This window comes from Pseudoliparis swirei, chromosome 23 (assembly GCF_029220125.1).
Source record: "Pseudoliparis swirei isolate HS2019 ecotype Mariana Trench chromosome 23, NWPU_hadal_v1, whole genome shotgun sequence".
Taxonomy (NCBI): Eukaryota; Metazoa; Chordata; class Actinopteri; order Perciformes; family Liparidae; genus Pseudoliparis; species Pseudoliparis swirei.
The window spans coordinates 21140536-21161086 of NC_079410.1; the positions used below are offsets into that span (position 1 = coordinate 21140536).

General features: G+C 41.1%; 1 protein-coding gene across 2 annotated transcripts; it reads left to right on the plus strand.

Moving 5' to 3' along the window:
* Positions 1-1233: 1233 nt before the first annotated feature.
* On the plus strand, positions 1234-19925 carry tspan4b (tetraspanin 4b). 2 transcript variants are annotated; one of them, XM_056407221.1, is made up of 8 exons: positions 1238-1512; positions 8168-8237; positions 9523-9714; positions 10554-10628; positions 13761-13856; positions 15820-15933; positions 18408-18491; positions 18694-19925. In XM_056407221.1, the coding sequence occupies exons 2-8, from the start codon at positions 8169-8171 to the stop codon at positions 18760-18762; spliced, it is 699 nt and encodes a 232-aa protein (XP_056263196.1). In that variant the 5' UTR covers positions 1238-1512; position 8168; the 3' UTR covers positions 18763-19925. The 2 variants fall into 2 exon arrangements, with proteins under 2 accessions (XP_056263197.1, XP_056263196.1); XM_056407222.1 differs by lacking the exon at positions 13761-13856 and having other exon boundaries at positions 1234-1512.
* The last annotated feature ends 626 nt before the right edge of the window (positions 19926-20551 follow it).

Genomic DNA, 20551 nt, shown 5'->3' on the forward strand with positions numbered 1-20551 from the left:
GTGGATGTGAGCTGATTCAGAGACGCTGCACTAAAGACACAGTGTGCACACACAGTCACCTCAGAGCCTTCAGGTATCAAGCTCTCGTAGCTGGAAGCGGAAGTCTTTCAGACGTAACGGTAACTTCATCGGTGAAAGTGACCGAGCTGAGTGAGCCTACGGGTGATGTCATGAACCCAAACACGAGGGCGTTAGTGTGTGGGACGTCCACAACAAGTATAAAGCAGAACTAGTGGTAGGTAAATTATTCCGTGGTGGATGAGAGATGATAACGGTATTTACGGAGACGAGACACGGAGATAAGCCCCGCCCCTCACGGAGCGTCTTGACGCTTATGGTGAGAACACGGCGAATGTTTTAGGCGACGCGAAAAATCGCTTCACTTTTGGTGTGAACGCACCTTTACAGTTCTGTCTGTTGATGTGCTGAGCCACGTCCTTTACACTTATCTAGTTAACCCTCACATGGTAATGAAATGACACGCTTCTGATAACCTTTAATAACTTTTGAGAACCTTTGATAATCTTTGAGAACTTTTGATAACTTTTGATAACCTTTGATCACTTTTGATAATTTGTGATAACTTTTGATCACTTTTGATAACCTTTAATAACTTTTGATAACCTTTGATCCGGTTGGTCCAATAGCGATTCACAGCAAACAGGATATAATAGTGTAAATTATGTGGCACATGTGTTAACTATTATTCACATGAGTTAACTATTATGTGACACGAGTTAAGTATTATGTGACACATGAGTTGTGTGGCATATTAGTTAACTATTAACATTGGGTATAAACCATTTTAATTTGTGGGTTTTATGTGTTGACCTGAATCTAAGAATAAAAATTAGGATAAGAAGATTCTTATGATGTATTTTGCTTTTATTTGCACGATCTGCTGATGTCAGCAGATCCACCTTTTGGCCAGGAGAGACATGCACGCTTGTGTTAGTATGTCTAAGTAGAGCAATGTAGAGAACAGCAATGTAGGGAACAGCAATGTAGAGAACAGCAATGTAGAGAACAGCAATGTAGGGAACAGGAAACAGGAGAATGACCCAACATCTCTGGAACAAAGAGAATTAAGTGGGATAAGTGGGGCAGTCTGAGGTTTAGGAGCTATGAGCTGGAGGAGGGACAAGGAGGAACAAATGGGAAGGGGAGTAGCACAGAGAGGAGGGCAAAAACACACATCTGGAAGGAATTGAGGAGAGCCGGAGAGAGAAAGAGAGAGAGAGAGAGAGTAGTGTTAAGAGGAGGAAACAAAAAGTAGAGTATAACCTGTAGATTCAATGTAAAGTCGCAGAGATTAAATCTCCGGGTCTGCATCGTGGAAGAGGACGAGTGGATTTTTGGGAAAGAAGAACAACGTCTGCCGGTGAAGAACAATAGAGAGGAAGAGGAGGAAAGGAAACGGGTGAGCCTGGCTGCTTCTGGGACCAATGTGAAGGGGCTCTGAAAAGGAAGACTCGGAGAGGAGCGGGACAAAGAACACAAACTCACCTTCAGGTAGAGTCTACCGCACATGAAGGGCAGTCGTACACACACACACACACACACACACACACACACACACACACACACACACACACACACACACACACACACACACACACACACACACACACACACACACACACACACACACACACACACACACACACACACACTAAAGCTGGAGAGAAACCTTCCTCAGAATGATTAAATGAGGACACAATGTTTTCCTAATTACTATGTTTAGTTAGCACAAGGTAACAATGAACTGTTTTGTACTGTGCAACCCATCTGTGGATCTCATTAGACCTCCTGGGCTGCTGAGCATAGTGGAGATCATATCAACGATATAGTTATCATCATAAGAAACACGGAACGGGATCCAATGACTTGAAAGGATTGTCCTTCAAACTATTCTGAATTCATATTTGGTCTGCTTTCTACCGACTAATGAGCACCTCTCTGTACGGACAAGCCTTTATACTGAGTCTCTAGTCTTAGGCTCTAGTCTTAGTCTTAGTCTCTAGTCTTAGTCTCTAGTCTTAGTCTTAGTCTTGAGTCTTAGTCTCTAGTCTTAGTCTCGAGTCCTAGTCTTAGTCTCTAGTCTAAGTCTCTAGTCTCTAGTCTTAGTCTTAGTCTCTAGTCTTAGTCTTAGTCTCTAGTCTCAAGTCTTAGTCTCTAGTTTTAGTCTCTAGTCTTAGTCTCTATTCTTAGTCTTAGTCTCTAGTCTTAGTCTTAGACTTAGTCTTAGTCTCTAATCTTAGTCTCTAGTCGTAGTCTCTAGTCTCTAATCTTAGTCTCTAGTCTTAGTATCTAGTCTTAGTCTCTAATCTTAGTCTCTAGTCTTAGTCTCTAGTCTTAGTCTCTAGTCTCTAGTCTTAGTCTCATGTCTCTAATCTTAGTCTAGTCTCTAGTCTTAGTCTCTAGTCTCTTGTCTTAGTCTCTAGTCTCTAGTCTTAGTCGCTTGTCTCTAATCTTAGTCTCTAGTCTTAGTCTCTAGTCTTCAGACCACTCTCAGTGCTGTGAAAATGTCCTTTGATTGGACTTTGTATGGAGGACATTTAGCACCTCTCTGGTGTAGAGGTCTCTTTAGCATCCCTTTGGTGTAGAGACTAAGACTAGAGACCAAGACTAGAGACTAGAGACTAAGACTAGAGACTAAGACTAGAGACTAGAGACTAGAGACTAAAGGTGCGTTCACACCAAAAGTGCAACTATTTTTCGCGTCGCCCAAAATGCGTGAGTTTACTCGCTCGACCATTTGCTGTGTTCAAGCCATAAGCGTCGAGACGCTCCGCGAGGGGCGGGGCTTATCTCTGTGTCTCGTCTCCGTAAAGACCGTTATCATCTCCTTCATCCACCAGAATAACTAACCACTAGTTCTGCTTTATACTTGTTGTGGACGTCTCACACACTAACGCCCTCGTGTTTGGGTTCATGACATCACCCGTAGGCTCACTCAGCTCGGTCACTTTCACCGATGAAGTTACTGTTACGCCTGAAAGACTTCCGCTTCCAGCGCTACGAGAGGGGAATGCAAGAGCTGATTGGCCCGAGTTGCGAGATGACCGCTTCAAAGTTGAAATATTTCAACTCGGGGCAAAAATAAACGCGCCGCTGTAAATGACTCGCCCACATCGTGTCGCCCCAAACGCCCCAAACGCGTCGCCCGGGAAAATATCGCGTCTATCGCAGCCACACACGTCTGTACGTTGACTTTTCATGGGATTCGGTCACGCGAAAAAATAGTTTTGCTTTTGGTGTGAACGCACCTTAAGACTAGAGACTAAGACTAGAGACTAAGACCAAGACTAGAGAATAAGACTAGAGACTAAGACTAGAGACCAAGACTAGAGACTAAGACTAGAGACCAAGACTAGAGACTAAGACTAGAGACTAATACTAGAGACTAAGACTAGAGACTAAGACTAGAGACTAGAGACTAAGACTAGAGACTAAGACTAGAGACTAGAGACTAAGACTAGAGACTAAGACTAGAGACCTAGAGACCAAGACTAGAGACCAAGACCAGAGACTAAGACCAAGACCAGAGACCAAGACCAGAGACTAAGACCTAGAGACCAAGACCAGAGACCAAGACTAGAGACCAGAGACTATGACTGAGACCAGAGACTAGAGACTAAGACTAGAGACTAAGACTAGAGACTAAGACTGGAGACTAAGACTAGAGACTAAGACTAGAGACTAAGACTAGAGACCAAGACTAGAGACTAAGACTAGAGACCAAGACTAGAGACTAAGACTAGAGACTAATACTAGAGACTAAGACTAGAGACTAAGACTAGAGACTAGAGACTAAGACTAGAGACTAAGACTATAGACTAGAGACTAAGACTAGAGACTAAGACTAGAGACTAAGACTATAGACTAGAGACTAAGACTAGAGACTAAGACTAAGACTAGAGACTAAGACCAGAGACTAAGACTAGAGACTAAGACTAGAGACTAAGACTAGAGACTAAGACTGGAGACTAAGACTAGAGACTAAAGACTAAGACTAGAGACTAAGACTAGAGAATAAGACTAGAGACTAAGACAAGAGACTACGACTAGAGACTAAGACAAGAGAATAAGACTAGAGACTAAGACTAGAGACTAAGACTAGAGACTAAGACAAGAGAATAAGACTAGAGACTAAGACTAGAGACTAATACTAGAGACTAAGACTAAGACCAGAGACTAATACTAGAGACTAAGACTAGAGACTAAGACAAGAGAATAAGACTAGAGACTAAGACTAGAGACTAAAGACTAAGACTAGAGACTAAGACTAGAGACTAATACTAGAGACTAAGACAAGAGAATAAGACTAGAGACTAATACTAGAGACTAAGACAAGAGAATAAGACTAGAGACTAAGACTAGAGACTAAGACTAGAGACTAGAGACTAAGACTCGAGACTAAGACTAGAGACTAAGACGAGAGAATAAGACTAGAGACTAAGACTAGAGACTAAGACGAGAGAATAAGACTAGAGACTAAGACTAGAGCCTAAGACTAAGACTAGAGACTAAGACTAGAGACTAGAGACTAAGACTAGAGACTAAGACTAGAGACTAGAGACTAAGACTAGAGACTAAGACTAGAGACTAGAGACTAAGACTATAGACTAGAGACTAAGACTAGAGACTAAGACTAGAGACTAAGACTAAGACTAGAGACTAAGACCAGAGACTAAGACTAGAGACTAAGACTAGAGACTAAGACTAGAGACTAAGACTGGAGACTAAGACTAGAGACTAGAGACTAAGACTAGAGACTAAGACTAGAGAATAAGACTAGAGACTAAGACAAGAGACTACGACTAGAGACTAAGACAAGAGAATAAGACTAGAGACTAAGACTAGAGACTAAGACTAGAGACTAAGACTAGAGACTAAGACAAGAGAATAAGACTAGAGACTAAGACTAGAGACTAATACTAGAGACTAAGACTAGAGACTAAGACAAGAGAATAAGACTAGAGACTAAGACTAAGACTAGAGACTAAGACTAGAGACTAAGACTAGAGACTAAGACAAGAGAATAAGACTAGAGACTAATACTAGAGACTAAGACAAGAGAATAAGACGAGACTAAGACTAGAGACTAAGACTAGAGACTAGAGACTAAGACTCGAGACTAAGACTAGAGACTAAGACGAGAGAATAAGACTAGAGACTAAGACTAGAGACTAAGACGAGAGAATAAGACTAGAGACTAAGACTAAGACTAAGTCTCATTAGTCGTTCGATAATGAGAAAGCTTACCAAAGAAGAATTCAGAATAGTTTGTAGGACTTTCAAGTCATTGAATCCCAATCCGTGCTTATTATGACGACAACTATATAGTTGATATGATAATTTTTATGGTCAGCAGCCCAAAATATCCTCCGTACAAGGTGCCACCTGGTTCCTACAGCTTTATTGATCTAATAAACACACTAATCGATACATCGTAGATCATATGAAACACTGATGAAACTCTGTGATGTGTGAGAGCTTCTGGTGTTGAATCTATCACTGGATTTGGAAGGTTTGGAAGAGGCGGGCCTCTAAACTATTCAGGAGAAAGACCGGATGGGAATGAAACATGTTGACATTAGTGTCCACATTATTGATAAGATCACATGGCATAACCACCATGTGTGTGTGTGTGTGTGTGTAGGTCGCTCAGAGATACAGTAGTTACTAACTAGAACCTGATAAATCAGTAAATCAGGAGCTTTTTTTATGTCGTCTGACGTTACGTCGAATGTCAGTATATAAATGCTGTCTTGGCTCAATTGTTGGGTTTCTATGCCAACCTTAAATCTCTACCCTGCCTCTGATTGGCTCGTCCTCGTTACCTTAATTCGCAGTCTCAGACTTTGAGAACCCGTCAGTCTCATCGTGTCCTCTGACTATTCACATGAGATGAGATCATAGAAACATGCACTGACGGGAAGAAGAAAAAAAACGACAAACAAAACACGGCTTTTCCTCCTCGATTTATACAATCAATGACGTCATCGTTAACCTCAGAAAACACTTGTGACTCACAGGTTTCGCTGCGGCCTTGGAAAATGCCTTTCAGTATAATTAGGTCTACCGAGGAGAGGAGGGAGCTTCCTTCCTGTCAGCAGTTTGACTTCCTGTGTGGGGTCAGTGTTCAGTGTAAGGACCACTTAGTCAACATGCTCGCTCACACACACACACACACACACACACACACACACACACACACACACACACACACACACACACACACACACACTTTAAAACATCAGAAAACATCAATGCCATATGTAGTCACACACTGGAAGAGTTAGTCGCTGTAATTATTCCTTCTATCCCAAATAAAGAATGGGGAATAATATCCACGTCTTCATCCTGTGCAAAGAGAACTAGAACCAGAACCAGAACCAGAAGCTGAAGCTGAAGCCCAGTAACAAGCACAACATGTGACTACCTACCAGAACGTGTCAAAATGTAGTATTATTGTACACTTCCTGTATCCACTACTCATATCTACATTAATAACTAACATTCAGTATCTTACAGTCTTGTGATTTTTTCAATAAAAGATGAAATAGACCAACCAGTCGCAACACATCATGTTTTTTTAATTTTTTATATTTTATTTTCCAAATATTTTCACAATGCAAGAAAACATGGAGAGCATACAGAGCACGCCACATTAAACTTTACAGAAGATTACACAGGAAGTTAGGAAGAAGAAGAAAAAAAACTAAAAGTAGATACAATAAAATGTATTAAATAAATAAAGTGAACAGATAATTCCCCCATCTGAGGAGGAAAATAATATAAAAAATGTGGTGCATAGGATGATGACAGAGGTACCGCAATGATGCAGTGCAGAATTCAGAGCTCCAAATATTTACAGTACTATGGTACTGTTAGTGTTGTACCCCTGTACTCTAAATAATAATAATAATAATATATTTCTTTCTGAGACTATATGTAATCTTTTCAAGAGGAATACAAACTGTTCATTTCCACAGAAGTCACAACACAATAATAATAACAATAATAACTAGAACGGGCACTCGGTAGAGTGCATACCTTCGCATATCACAAGATTGGGCATTGAATTATGAACATTTTGGCATTAGCTGCATGCCAATTGGATGAAAATTGGCAAAAAGAATATTTTGCCCTTTTCATGACCTTGACGTTGACCTTTGACCCCATCGATCCCAAAATCTAGTCAAATGGTCCCCGGATAATAAACAATCATCCCACCAAATTTCATGCGATTCGGTTTAATACTTTTTGAGTTATGCGAGTAACACGCATACAAATAAATATATACACGGCGATCAAAACATAACTTTCCGCATTTTCAATGCAAAGATAATAATAACATTTTTATTTATATAGCACCTTTAAAAACAAAGTTTACAAAGTGCTTTACAGAGAGTCAAGGCAAAACAAATAGAATAGTAAGATACAAATATAAAATAAAAAAATAAAAAATGTTGTGTGGATGTTCAAAAATATAGTTACAGTATACCAACAACATTAAAATAAATACATGTTCATTGCAACCGGCGTGTACAAAAATAAAGAATTCTGTCCAAAAGTTTACAAAATAATTTCAAATATTAAATGAAAGCGGTAAAGAGACACAACTGTGATGTCGTGCCGTGTAATTAAATTGGATTGACTTCTTCTCTACCACACGTGACCCGTCTCCTCGGTGAAACCCCAGACGCACCGCAACGAAGCCACGAAGAGGCCGCTCCATCCATTCCTCAGTTATGTGACCGTGTGAACCCAACATGGCGGCACAAAACCACCGGAGCCAGTCCGATGTGTTTTCTTTTCTTTTTTAAACCTTTATTTTACCACGTGAATCCCATTGAGATTCAAAACAAATCTCTTTTTCGAGGGTGACTCGGACGCGACAGGCAGCGACATGAGAAACACACGGAAGAAGTTAAAAGAGACTCAAAGTTAAGAGACGGTGACATAACCAAGTTCATTTGAGAAATATTGACATTTTTGGACATTTCTTTCATTTTATACTGAAAAGCAGTATAAATGGTATCGGTTCTTTGAGTTTTAAATTATTCTGCACCATGTTCCAGGATGAGCAGAGTGCACGAAAGCCCTTTTCAGCGGTTGACGTGCAGCACTGTTAAACGTCCTTCTCTCTCTGCTGCAGGATGTCTGTGTCTCGGAGGTGTCTGTGCTGTGTCAAATATTTGATGTTTGTCTTCAACCTCATTTTCTGGGTCAGTATTGCTCACTCCCATATCATTTTGTTTATTCAAATGGTCCATAAAGAGACTTTTAACATGCTTATCGCTTCTGGAATAATTTAACACAGACAAGTTCATCGCTTTTTGTGTGATTTTTCTTTTTCTTCGACTGTTAACCCAAATTAAATGGATAATGTTGGAGCATTTTTTGGGATTGTTTTTCCTTAACAACCGTTTGAATTGCAAACAGGTTTATAACTAAGTAGTAACTCCTGTACAATGTAATGCAATCAAAGCCTGGCGATATAAAGAAGGGTTAATTTAACCATATGATTGATGATTTAATCATTTTGTAGTTGTGTGGCACTGGACTGCATTATCTTGACCAGTGTTCCTCATATCTGATACACTAGATACATATATATATATACATATATATACACATATATATATCTATATATATATGTGTATATATAGATACATATATATATATACATATATGTATATGTATATATATATGTTTATATGTATATATACATCTATACATATATACATATATGTATATATATATGTATATATGTATTTATATATGTATATATATATATGTATATATATATATATACATATATATATATGTATATATATATATATATATATGTATATACAGGACTGTCTCAGAAAATTAGAATATTGTGATGAAGTTCTTTATTTTCTGTAATGCAATTCAAAAAACAAAAATGTCATGCATTCTGGATTCATTACAAATCAACTGAAATATTGCAAGCCTTTTATTCTGATTTATTGCTGATTATGGCTTACAGATTAAGAAAACTCAAATATCCTATCTCTAAATATTAGAATATCATGAAAAAGTATACTAGTAGGGTATTAAACAAATCACTTGAATTGTCTAATTAACTCGAAACACCTGCAAGGGTTTCCTGAGCCTTGACAAACACTCAGCTGTTATAAATCTTTTTTTTAACTTGGTCTGAGGAAATATTAAAATTTTATGAGATAGGATTTTAGAGTTTTCTTAAGCTGTAAGCCATAATCAGCAATATTAAAAGAATAAAAGGCTTGCAATATTTCAGTTGATTTGTAATGAATCCAGAATGCATGACATTTTTGTTTTTTTAATTGCATTACAGAAAATAAAGAACTTTATCACAATATTCTAATTTTCTGAGACAGTCCTGTATATGTATATATATATACATATATATACATATATATATAATTCAGTTCTTTTCACTGACACAATGTCCATCTCTCACTGAGAGTCACGCTGCATGTTGACGCTGCGTTTCCTGAACAGCTCGGCGGATGCGGCCTGTTCGGCATTGGAGTCTGGCTGTCCTTCACCCAGGCCGAGTTTTCCTCTCTTCCCGTGTCCTTCCCGTCGCTCTCGGCCGCCAACCTGCTGCTGGTCGCCGGCGGCATCACCATGGTGACCGGCTTCCTGGGCTGTCTCGGAGCCCTGAAAGAGCAACGCTGCCTGTTGTTCATGGTGAGAGGTCCAAGTTGCAGATGTTTTATGGCGATGATGAACGGGGGTCGGATCAGGCTTAATGATTGCACATGCACACACAGAGACACACAAATACAAACACACAGATTCACAAATTCAGTTCAGTTTATTTTGTATAGGCCAAAATCACAAATTACAAATTTGCCTCAGAGGGCTTTACAATCTGTACACATAGACATCCCTGACCTTTGACCTCACATCGGATCAGGAACAACTCCCCCAAAATAGAAAAACCCCTTTCACAGGGAAAATAAAGTGACAGAGGAGGATCCCTCTCCAGGATGGACTGAAGCAATAGATGTCATGTGACCAGAAGGAATCATTACAGCAGCAGAACGATTCACAAATACATTCCAATGCACACTAAAGTAAATTACGATTCATATGAATGTAAAATCACAAATATATTTCTGCGTTTTTTTTCCTATTTGCAACGGCAGGGGAGTCTCATAAAACCCACACACATGCGGTGCGATCGACAAACAAATAGAGCAATCCACATAGAAAGGCAGAAATATATTTCTCATTTTTCTTTTGCAGTTATATAAATCGTAATTTATTTACGTGTCTGCATTGGTAAATCGAATATATTTGTGAATCTTTGTGTTTGCATTCATGAGTCTCTGTGTGTGCATTTGCAATATATATATATATTTATATATATATATATACAGCACATATGTATATATATACACATATATATATATTTATATATATGTATATATATACATATATATACATATAGATATACATATATATATATATATATATATATATCATACCCCATAATGATGTCAGTCTCTTCTCTTGTTCTGCAGTTCTTTGTCATCCTTCTGGTCCTGGTCCTGACGGAGGCCACTCTCATATTGGTGATCCACATCTTCCATGACGAGGTGAGCTCACATGTACACAATGTAACGTACACATTGAACAACACATGGAAGAGCATTAGAATAAGCAATAGAAAATAAACATCCTAATAACGTGACTAATTTACGGTGAATAATTAAGACAACGGTTAATCTCAAAATTAGGAGAGAACATATAAAGTAGGTGAAAATCAGAATCATCAGAATCAGAAACTTTTATTGCCACGTGTGTTTTCACATGGAAGGAATTGGTCTTGAATGTTTTTGACTGTTACCCCGGGTTACGACTAGGGATGGGTATCGTTTGGGTTTTTTCCGATACCGGTGCTAAACCAGTACTTTTAAAACGATACCGGTGCCTAAACGGTGCCTGAACCGATACTTTAAAAAAAAAAAACCGCACAATGAGGACATTAAAAACCTCTTCGGCCATATTCCCTGTAGAAGCCGTTATCATGGAGCACTGACACACAACGGATATCAGACTGTTAACATACACAATACATGTTCTCCATTATATGATGTGATATGTATTGTCATGTGCAGACTTTATAGGGTTAATCCTATCACTGTTTTGATGGGCAAAGAGAACAACCAATCAGAGGTACTGAAGATGACACGTGACAAATAAAGTTTTGCTTCTGACAGCGAGAGTTACACTGAAACAAAGTGACGCCCCACGGTCTTTATTCCTCCGTCATTATATTCCCGGTAACACCGGGTATACAGCCGGGATCGCTGGACATCAACACATCTGCTAGCAGACTGTCACGCTCGTAGCTAGCTACGAGCTAGCTTAAATATGGTTATAATGGCTAATTTATTATTTCTTGGGCTACTTTTATGAATGCAACGATACGGTACTAATCTGAGTTAAGGCTGCTCGTCATCATCGGTCTCCACCTGTTCAGGGGGACCGGTGACGGTCTCCCCATCGTGCCCAGCCTGACGCTGGTGTGCTCGACACGGGTTCACGCCGTCACACACGGCGCAGCCTCCGCTGTCAAACTTAAATATGATAGGCTATTGTAACCTGCTGACAGGGCGGAGTCACCAGAGAAGTTCACAACAATAGTTTTTTTCAATTTCAATTGGCTCAGGCACCGGAAAGAAGCACCGAAATGTGCGTTGCGTTTCGGTCCGGGTAATACCGGTTGTATTGTAACCGGTACCATATTGGCACCGGTTTCCGGTACCCAACCCTAGTTACGACATGTGATACGAGCAGCCTCGTGTTTGGGTAGAAAGATGATAACAATAGGATCCCTTTGGCATGCTCATAAACGAAGGTCACAAGCTTAATAGAATGTAATAAGGCAACAAAATCATCGGAACTGCAGTTTAAAGTGGCATCTGTTGAGAATGGATCACTGGTTCTTCCCAGTTGTTGAGGTTGATTATTATTTCCTCAGGTGGGATATGAGTTTATTGATGTCATGATTTTGGATGCGATTCCCCGAAGTTGGCCATAGAGTTCTTGTTTCAAGGGACTGGAGTATTCAATTCAGTTCAGTTTATTTTGTATAGCCCATACGCACAAGTTACAAATGTGCCTCCCTGACCTTTGACCTCACATGGGATCAGGAAAAACTCCCAAACAACCCTTTCACAGGGAAAAAAGGTAAGAACCCTTCAGGAGAGCAACAGAAATAAGATAAGATAAGACATATACTTTATTAATCCCCAAGGGGAAATTAGTTCTCTGCATTTAACCCATCCTTAGTTATTAAGGAGCAGTGGGCTGCAGTGATGCGCCCGGGAATCAACTGGGGGTTCAGTGCCTTGCTCAAGGACACTTCGACTTGCAACTAATGGGGAGAGCCGGGATCGAACCGACAACCTTGGGGTTGCAGGACAACCCCCTTACCCCACTGAGCTACAGCCGCCCCAGAGGAGGATCCCTCTCCAGGATGGACATAACAATAGATGTCATGTGACCAGAATGAAGCATTACAGAATTACAACACATTCAATGAATATGACAGAAATTATGAATAATGAGTAGGCATGGAGCCCGGTACAGATTTCCACAATCCATGACACAGAAGGAGGAAGAAAGGAGGGGGAAGGGGGGGGGGGCATCAATTCAATTCAATTCAATTCAGTTTATTTGTATAGCCCAATTTCACAAATTACAAATTTGTCTCGGAGTGCTTTACAATCTGTACACATAGACATCCCTGCCCCAAAACCTCACATCGGACCAGGAAAAACTCCCAAATAACCCTTCAGGGGGAAAAAAAGGGAAGAAACCTTCAGGAGAGCAACAGAGGAGGATCCCTCTCCAGGATGGACAGATGCAATAGATATAATGTGTACAGAAGGACAGATTTAGAGTTTAAATACATTCAATGAATGTGACAGAGTGTATGAATAGTTCATAGTAGGCTTATTCCACGATGGAGACCTCCACGATCCATCAGGCAGATGGAGGTAGGGAGGAGGAGTGGGCGGAGTCTCAACAGTGGGCAGAGTCTCAACAGGACAGTGGCGTAGTCAGGAGCAGGAATTCCACGACCCAGACCTCGATGATCCATCAGGCAGATAGGATCTATGCCGTCTCATAGGGTCCGATGACCCCATGAGACGTGAAGTCAAAAGGACTCCGGGGAGAAAGCAGAGTTAGTAACGTGTGATTGAGAGATGAAAATTCATCCTTAAGGAGAGAAAAAAAAGAGGAGATAGGTACTCAGTGCATCCTAAACCGTCCCCCGGCAGCTATAAGCCTATAGCAGCATATCAAGGGGCTGGACCAGGTGAACCTGATTCAGCCCTAACTATAAGCTCTGTCAGCAGGGCCATGGAGCCAGGAGGCACTGCGAAAGAGGCCAGGCCCTTGAGGCAGGAGGCACAAAGAAGGCGGGGCCATTGGGAATGAGGCCAGGGGCTGGATGCAGGAAGCAGGGGTCAGGGTTCAGGACCATCTTCAGACAAAGCCGGTCTAATGGACCCTACAAAGAGTCCGGGGAAGAAGTAGAGTTAGTCATGTGCAATGAAGAGACGTAAATGTGTCAATGAGTAGAGAAGGAAGAGGAGAGAGGTGCTCAGTGTATCCCAAGCGTCCCCCAGCAACCTATCAGCCTATAGCAGCATCTCTAGGTCTGGACCAGGTGAACCTGATCAAGTATCTGTTTCTTTCTTCCTCTTGTTGTAAAGCTGGATTCCAAAGCACAGGGGGAACTAAAGGAAGGAATGAAGATTTATTTATCAGAACCTGGACTGAAGAAATCCTGGGACAACGTCCAGAAAATGGTGAGAGTCTTCACAAACAATGCAGAGCTCCTGTTGCGTGAGTGTCGGTGTAAAACAGAACCAGAGATGTCACTGCAGGTGGAAGTCGTCACACTCACCCCCCCTGAAGGATCAGTATGCTTCAAACTAAGTGCTGCAACCTTCAGCTCTTGTTTACTGTGAGCTTGCTTCACACTTTGAGCTATAAATATAGCATACTGCATGTAAGCAATGTGCCAGCAGGCTGTGTGGATCACTCTGACGCCTTTTCCAAGGAACATTTTGCTTTTCCTTTATTACAACTCTAACCGTGAGTAGGACCTATTTGCTGGATTGTTCGGCCTGCTATTGGGAGTGTGTACCCCCCCTCCCTGAGCACAGTGTGTAGTCTAGGAGTGGCCAACCAGTCAGACTAAAGGTGCGTTCACAGCAAAAGCAAAACTATTTTTTTGCGCGACTGGATCCCATGAAAAGTCAACGTACAGACGCGTGTGGCTGCGATAGATGCGATATTTTCCCGGGTGGCGCGTTTGGGGCAACGCGATGTGGGCGACGTGTTTCCAGCGGCGCGTTTTCAGCGGCGCAATTTTCGCCCCGAGTTGAAATATTTCAACTTTGAGGCGGTCATCTCGCAACTCGGGCCAATCAGCTCTTGAGTTCCGCTCTCGTAGCGCTGGAAGCGGAAGTCTTTCAGACGTAACAGTAACTTCATCGGTGAAAGTGACCGAGCTGAGTGAGCCTACGGGTGATGTCATCAACCCAAACACGAGGGCGTTAGTGTGTGGGACGTCCACAACAAATATAAAGCAGAACTAGTGGTTAGTTATTCTGGTGGATGAAGGAGATGATAACGGTCTTTACGGAGACGAGACACAGAGATAAGCCCCGCCCCTCACGGAGCGTCTCCACGCTTATGGTGAGAACACGGTGATCGGTCGAGCGAGTAAACTCACGCGTTTTGGGCGACGCAAAAAATAGTTTCGCTTTTGGTGTGAACGCACCTTAATAAGATCCACACGATACCGTAAAGAGCCACATCATACATAAATAGGACATTTTGATAGAGGGCGATAAAGAGCAGAAGTGTGAGCAGAATCGTGAAATCCCAATAGGGGGCGATAAAGAGCAGAAGTGTGTGTACACACACTACAAACACGTCTACTTTTTTTTCTCAGTTTACTATCTTTCTGAGGTCCACTCTGAAAACTTGAGAGAATCATGTTACCACCCTCTAGAGGCCATATCAGTGAAAACAAAGTGAGGACCGGCCTTAGTGTCCTCACTTTGCATTTCGGTCCTCACTCCAAAGGTTAAAAACCCTCGACGGTCCTCAGTTAGATGGCAGTACAACCACACACACACACACACACACACACACACACACACACACACACACACACACACACACACACACACACACACACACACACACACACACACACTCTCAGTTCAATCAAGTCCATAAACAAAAATATTTTTCTTTTCCTATGCATGTTGCTTAGTGGGACTTCTGCCTTGAATAATCCTCTTCAAATTTGGCTTAATTCCATTCTTGCCACTCGAAGCAATTCTTTCACATGGCTGTCAGAACAGGTCGATGCTTTGACTTCACATGTCTCAGGGTAGAACACACAGACTCGCACACGCACGATTTTCATTGGATTGAAGTCCGCGAAAAGAGGGTGTCCGAAAATTGAACGCTGCACTTACGCCACGAACGCCACATTATGGGCGGCTGGATGTCACGCACTTCGCCTGGAGCAAGTACTCACACGCGCACCAGTAAACCACGTTAGCCGAAGAAAGTGTTCGACATTCGGATGCGGTACGAAAATACCGTATTGAAGTCAAGCGAAGCGACCACGCACAGAAAAAACACGAACACAAACTTGGATATGAACGTAAGAGCCGTGGGTTTGGCCCGGCCTGGTGCAGTGTCTGAGTTATGCTTTGGAGTGTGACTCTAATCTTTCTTGTCTCCCAGTTCAAATGCTGTGGAGTAACGAACAAAACCGACTGGTACGACGTGCTGAATGGAACGCTGCCGTCGTCCTGCTGCTCCGTGGGAACGGACCACTGCGTGGACGGATGGACTGAGGTTGGTCTGCGGCTATAAAAACAACATTTTTCTTTTTATTTGGAGTCTCTCTAATTAAATGTAAAATGTGGTTCCAGATGTGTCTAACGGCCCTGATGAATTCACACATCACTGTTACACTGAATCTAGTATTTTATATCATGATTTACAATTATTTTAACAGTTATCTGCTACTTACCGTGTACCCTGTACCCTTAGCATCTGAAGTATCGAGTCATATGAACTTCAGCGGGTCGGTTTGGCTCTTAGTAAACAGATCTGGACGTTGCCAGACGTCAGCATCTTATTTGTGTCTAAATGACATTATGAGCTAGTTTTTGTAAATGCTGTTGGTTTTGCAGAAGTACAGATTAATTATTTAATATAAGTTACTCACAAGACTGTTGAATATCTTTACTAAGTAAAATCAAGGCTTTATTACAGCACTGACCAAAAGCTCCCTGAAAAAGACATAAGGTGGAAGAGGCTCAGAGGTAGAGGGGGTCGTCCTCTAATCAGAAGATTGGCGGTTTTAAAGTGCTTTGAGTGGAAGGAAGACTCGAGAGTTGTTATATAAATGTAAGTCTGTTTAAAAATAATCTACTGAACCAGCAGGTAGTGAAAACCATCTGATTTATATATTCAGATATCCAGAAACCCCGTCACGGCCCTTTGCGAGTACTACAATGGGACTCGAGAGGAATGTTGTAAAACCAGAGTGTAGAACAGCCTGTACTGTACACACACAGCTGCTACACACAATAGAGTAGAGTGGACACACTCCTCACCTACCCTCATCCAATGGGAATCCATTCAGATTTAGTTTGAGAGAATTAGGCAGTTTAAAAATATCTTGTATGAGATTTTAAATCATCTTCACGAGATTATCCTGGCTAAATAAATAATAATAATAATAAGTTTATTTATATAGCACCTTTAAAAACAAAGTTTACAAAGTGCTGTACAGAGAATCAAGGCAAAACAAATAGAATGGTAAGATATAAATATATTTTTTAAACAGACAAACTAAATTAGGAGAACCAAAGAACTGCATAAAAGGATGACATCAAGATAAGATAAGATAAGATAATCCTTTATTAGTCCCACAGTGTCGACATTTCAGGGTCACAGCAGCGGGTAACCATCAGAGCATTAATAGAAAATAAAAATTAAACACAAAACACAATAACAATAAAAAAAAATTAAAAAGCTGTTCTAAAAAAAAAGGGTTTTAAGAAATAAAGGTAGTCAAGAATATAAGTTGAATTCCTCAGAAACAGTTTAAACTTAACTTGCAATCAGCAAATTAGTGAAATCTTGGAGCACAATAACATCTGTACAGATAACTCCAATAGGACCAGAAACACAAGCATCAGACGGCCAGACGGGGAACCGGACAGCACTTCATGCAGATCATCCAGAGCACTTCATCTGAAAGTCAAGCTGAAAGTGAAGGCTGTTTTTTCTGGCTGACAGTATTTAACTTTTTTTTTAAGATTTATTTTTCTGAACAAAAATGTTTTACAGGATATTAATGGTGAAATAGCAAGCATTTACAGTTTGTTATACTGAAAGTCTTATTTTACAAAAAGAAAATACACAAATGTATAACCTTATAGAAACACCACACAAGGATGATGGTTTTTTTAACATCATAAGATGAAAACAAGGAGAAAACAAAACAAGACAAAACAAAACAAAAATATTCCACAAACTTTTCCCCATCCCACCCCGTCCCTTGTATGGCTCTCAATGTAACACCCTGTTCCGTGTCTCCTGTGTTCCGTGTCTCCTGTGTCTCCTCTGTGTCTTCTCTGTCTTCATTGTTTAATTCCCTTCACCTGCCCTCAGCCACTCTTGTCTCGTTAGTCTGATGTCGTACACCTGTTTCCCCCCCTATATATTGTGTCAGTCTTTCCCTTGTCTGCTGTCGGATTGTCGCCTCTAGTTCCGTGTCCTTTTCCCGTCGTCCTGTCCGTGTTCCTGGTTCTGCCTGCTCTGACTGACGATCCTCTCCCTGCCCCTTTTGGACCTTGTTTTTTTGTAAACTGTTTTGCCTCATTAAGGAGTGCTTTTTTTGTTATTTATATTGCGTCCAGCCTGTCTCTCAGCGCCTGAGCCTCACCCTGTCACAGAGACCTGACACTCAATTTCCTTTCATTTATATATCCTCAGTCTTTATACAGTTTACATACACCCATCCGTACACATTTATATCTACATAAACCAATACAGTATTCACAACATATACATCATTGTGGACCCCCCCCCCCCCAAAAAAAGAACCTATTTAACTTGAGTAATAAAGCCAGTATTGCAAACAGGAATGAAGGCTAGAATAAAATAGGACGAAAGTAATCTCCGATTGCAATCGTCTTTTAAATAATTTCTTCGACTACTGAGTCTTTTTATTTGTCCGCCTTCAAGCACGATCTTGCTAATCGTTCTGCGTCATCATTGTTCCCCTCTACCCATCGTCACGCTGTGCCCTGAAGCCGTGCTACCAGAAGGCCCGGCGGTGGCTGCTGGATAACATCCACTCGGTTCTGGTGTTCGGCCTGTGTATCGCCGTGGTGCAGGTATTCATCTCCAATATTCATTTCTACCCGGCTGTCAGTTTTCAGCCTCTCTGACCTCAGTGATTGTTGACATGATGTTAGCAATATTTACACACTGAAAAGTGGACATTGTCGATTAATCTTACTTTACATCGTGGTGTGTCTGTTTGCCATCCATGCATCCATCTCTCATGAATCTTGCCTTGACCTCTTCTCTTGTCAGATCCTGGCCCTGGTGTTCTCCTTGCTGATGTACTGTCAGATTCTCTGCGCCGAGAAGGCCTTGGACTGATTGCAGACCAGCTGTCCACCGGCTGTTGAGAGGAAAGCTCATCACGAACTCCACTCGGATCTCAAGACCTCCTCAACACCTGATCCCAACTTTCAAAACCCACCCATCCCGAGCGCGTTCATTGCTTACTGTGGTTTCTGGACTGAACACAGGGGGCCTTTTCAAATGCTCTGAGACATTGTTCTTAAGAATTAAGGTCCACCAAAAAAGCAGTAGTAACTCTATCCAACCAAATCAGTGGGCGATCGGCAGTAGTAGCAGACTGAGGAGGTTTGGTAGTACCGTGACATGTAGTATAGGGACCGTCGTGGTTTAAGGTTTCGTGACGTCAGCTCAGGAAGGTTTCATTTTCCTGCTAGAATTCAAAAAGCAAAACAAATGACGGTGAAATTTCAATTCAATTCAGTTTATTTGTAAAGCCCATTCTCACAAATTACAAATTTGTCTCAGAGTGCTTTACAATCTGTACACATAGACACCCCTGACCTTTGACCTTTGACCTCACATCGGATCAGGAACAACTCCCAAACAACCCTTCACGGGGAAAAAAGGAAGAACCCTTCAGGAGAGCAACAGAGGAGGATCCCTCTCCAGGATGGACAGAACAATAGATGTCATGTGATCAGAAGGAATCATTACAGAGTTACATAAACATTCATTGAATATGACAGAGTGTATGAATAGTTAGTGGTAGGCATGGACCACGATCCATGTAAACAGATGGAGGTAGAGAGGAGGAGAAGACATAACCTTAATGCTTTGCTCCTGGAGAACAACCTGGAGGAGCGTTGGGTCCTCGGTCATCTCACAAGGCGCCTCAGGCTCTCCTTATTATACAGTATTTTATACATAGAGTGGCTTTTGTTATTATTATTCTCTTCATATTTCTGTTTTAATGAAACAAGACGTGCATTCTCTTATTTAGTAGGACGGTTCCTCATCGATCCTGATTTCATTTTCTGGATTTCATTATTTGTCCACGATGTCAAGAAGAGAGGACAAGTAATACTACCTTAAGCTTTAGCACTATAGTTCACTTTGTTAATATGTTAAAGCCTTGTATATATTGCTAAACTATATGAGCATTTGAGTGACTTCACAGCTTTACAGTGCTCTTATTTCCATCTATCTCATCTAATCATGACAGCGATATTATGAAGATATTTTTCTGGTCTCTGTCATTCTTTATTGTCCTGAATTACCCAGCTTGTCTTTTCTATCACAGCATACTGTAACATTTTGTGTTTTAGCAAAAACAAGATCATTTGCCATTCGTAAAGTATTATTTGGTAACGTTCCATACTGATTTTTTCCATACAGTTTAATTTTTGCCAACTCAGTGTCACTTATCAGATGAAACAATGGAATGTTTTCAGTCACCAAAGAAGGACAAAAGGGTTGTGTTTGACAGAGGAAGGCAATGGTCACAATTCCAAAATCAACATCAGCAACAGCCCAAAAGAGAGTTATAGTCCGTTCAATTCAGTTTATTTTGTATAGCCCAGAATCAAAAATTAAAAATGTGCCCTCAGAGTGCTTTACAACCTCTACATATAGATATCCCTGACCTTTGACCTCACATCGGATCAGGAACAACTCCCCGAAAAGATGGAAATAAACATTTCAGGGGGAAAAAAGTGAAGAAACCTTCAGGAGAGCAACAGAGGAGGATCCCTCTCCAGGATGGACAGAACAATAAATGTCATGTGACCAGAAGGAATCATTACAGAGTTACAACACATTCAACTAGAACGGGCACTCGGTAGAGCGCATACCTTCGCATATCACA

Coding starts and splice junctions, on each gene's coding strand:
- tspan4b (XM_056407221.1), top strand. CDS start 8,169: ATGTCTGTGTCTCGGAGGTGTCTGTGCTGTGTCAAATATTTGATGTTT. Junction 10,629..13,760: donor TCCACATCTTCCATGACGAG/GTGAGCTCACAT, acceptor CTTGTTGTAAAG/CTGGATTCCAAAGCACAGGG. Junction 18,492..18,693: donor TGTGTATCGCCGTGGTGCAG/GTATTCATCTCC, acceptor TTCTCTTGTCAG/ATCCTGGCCCTGGTGTTCTC.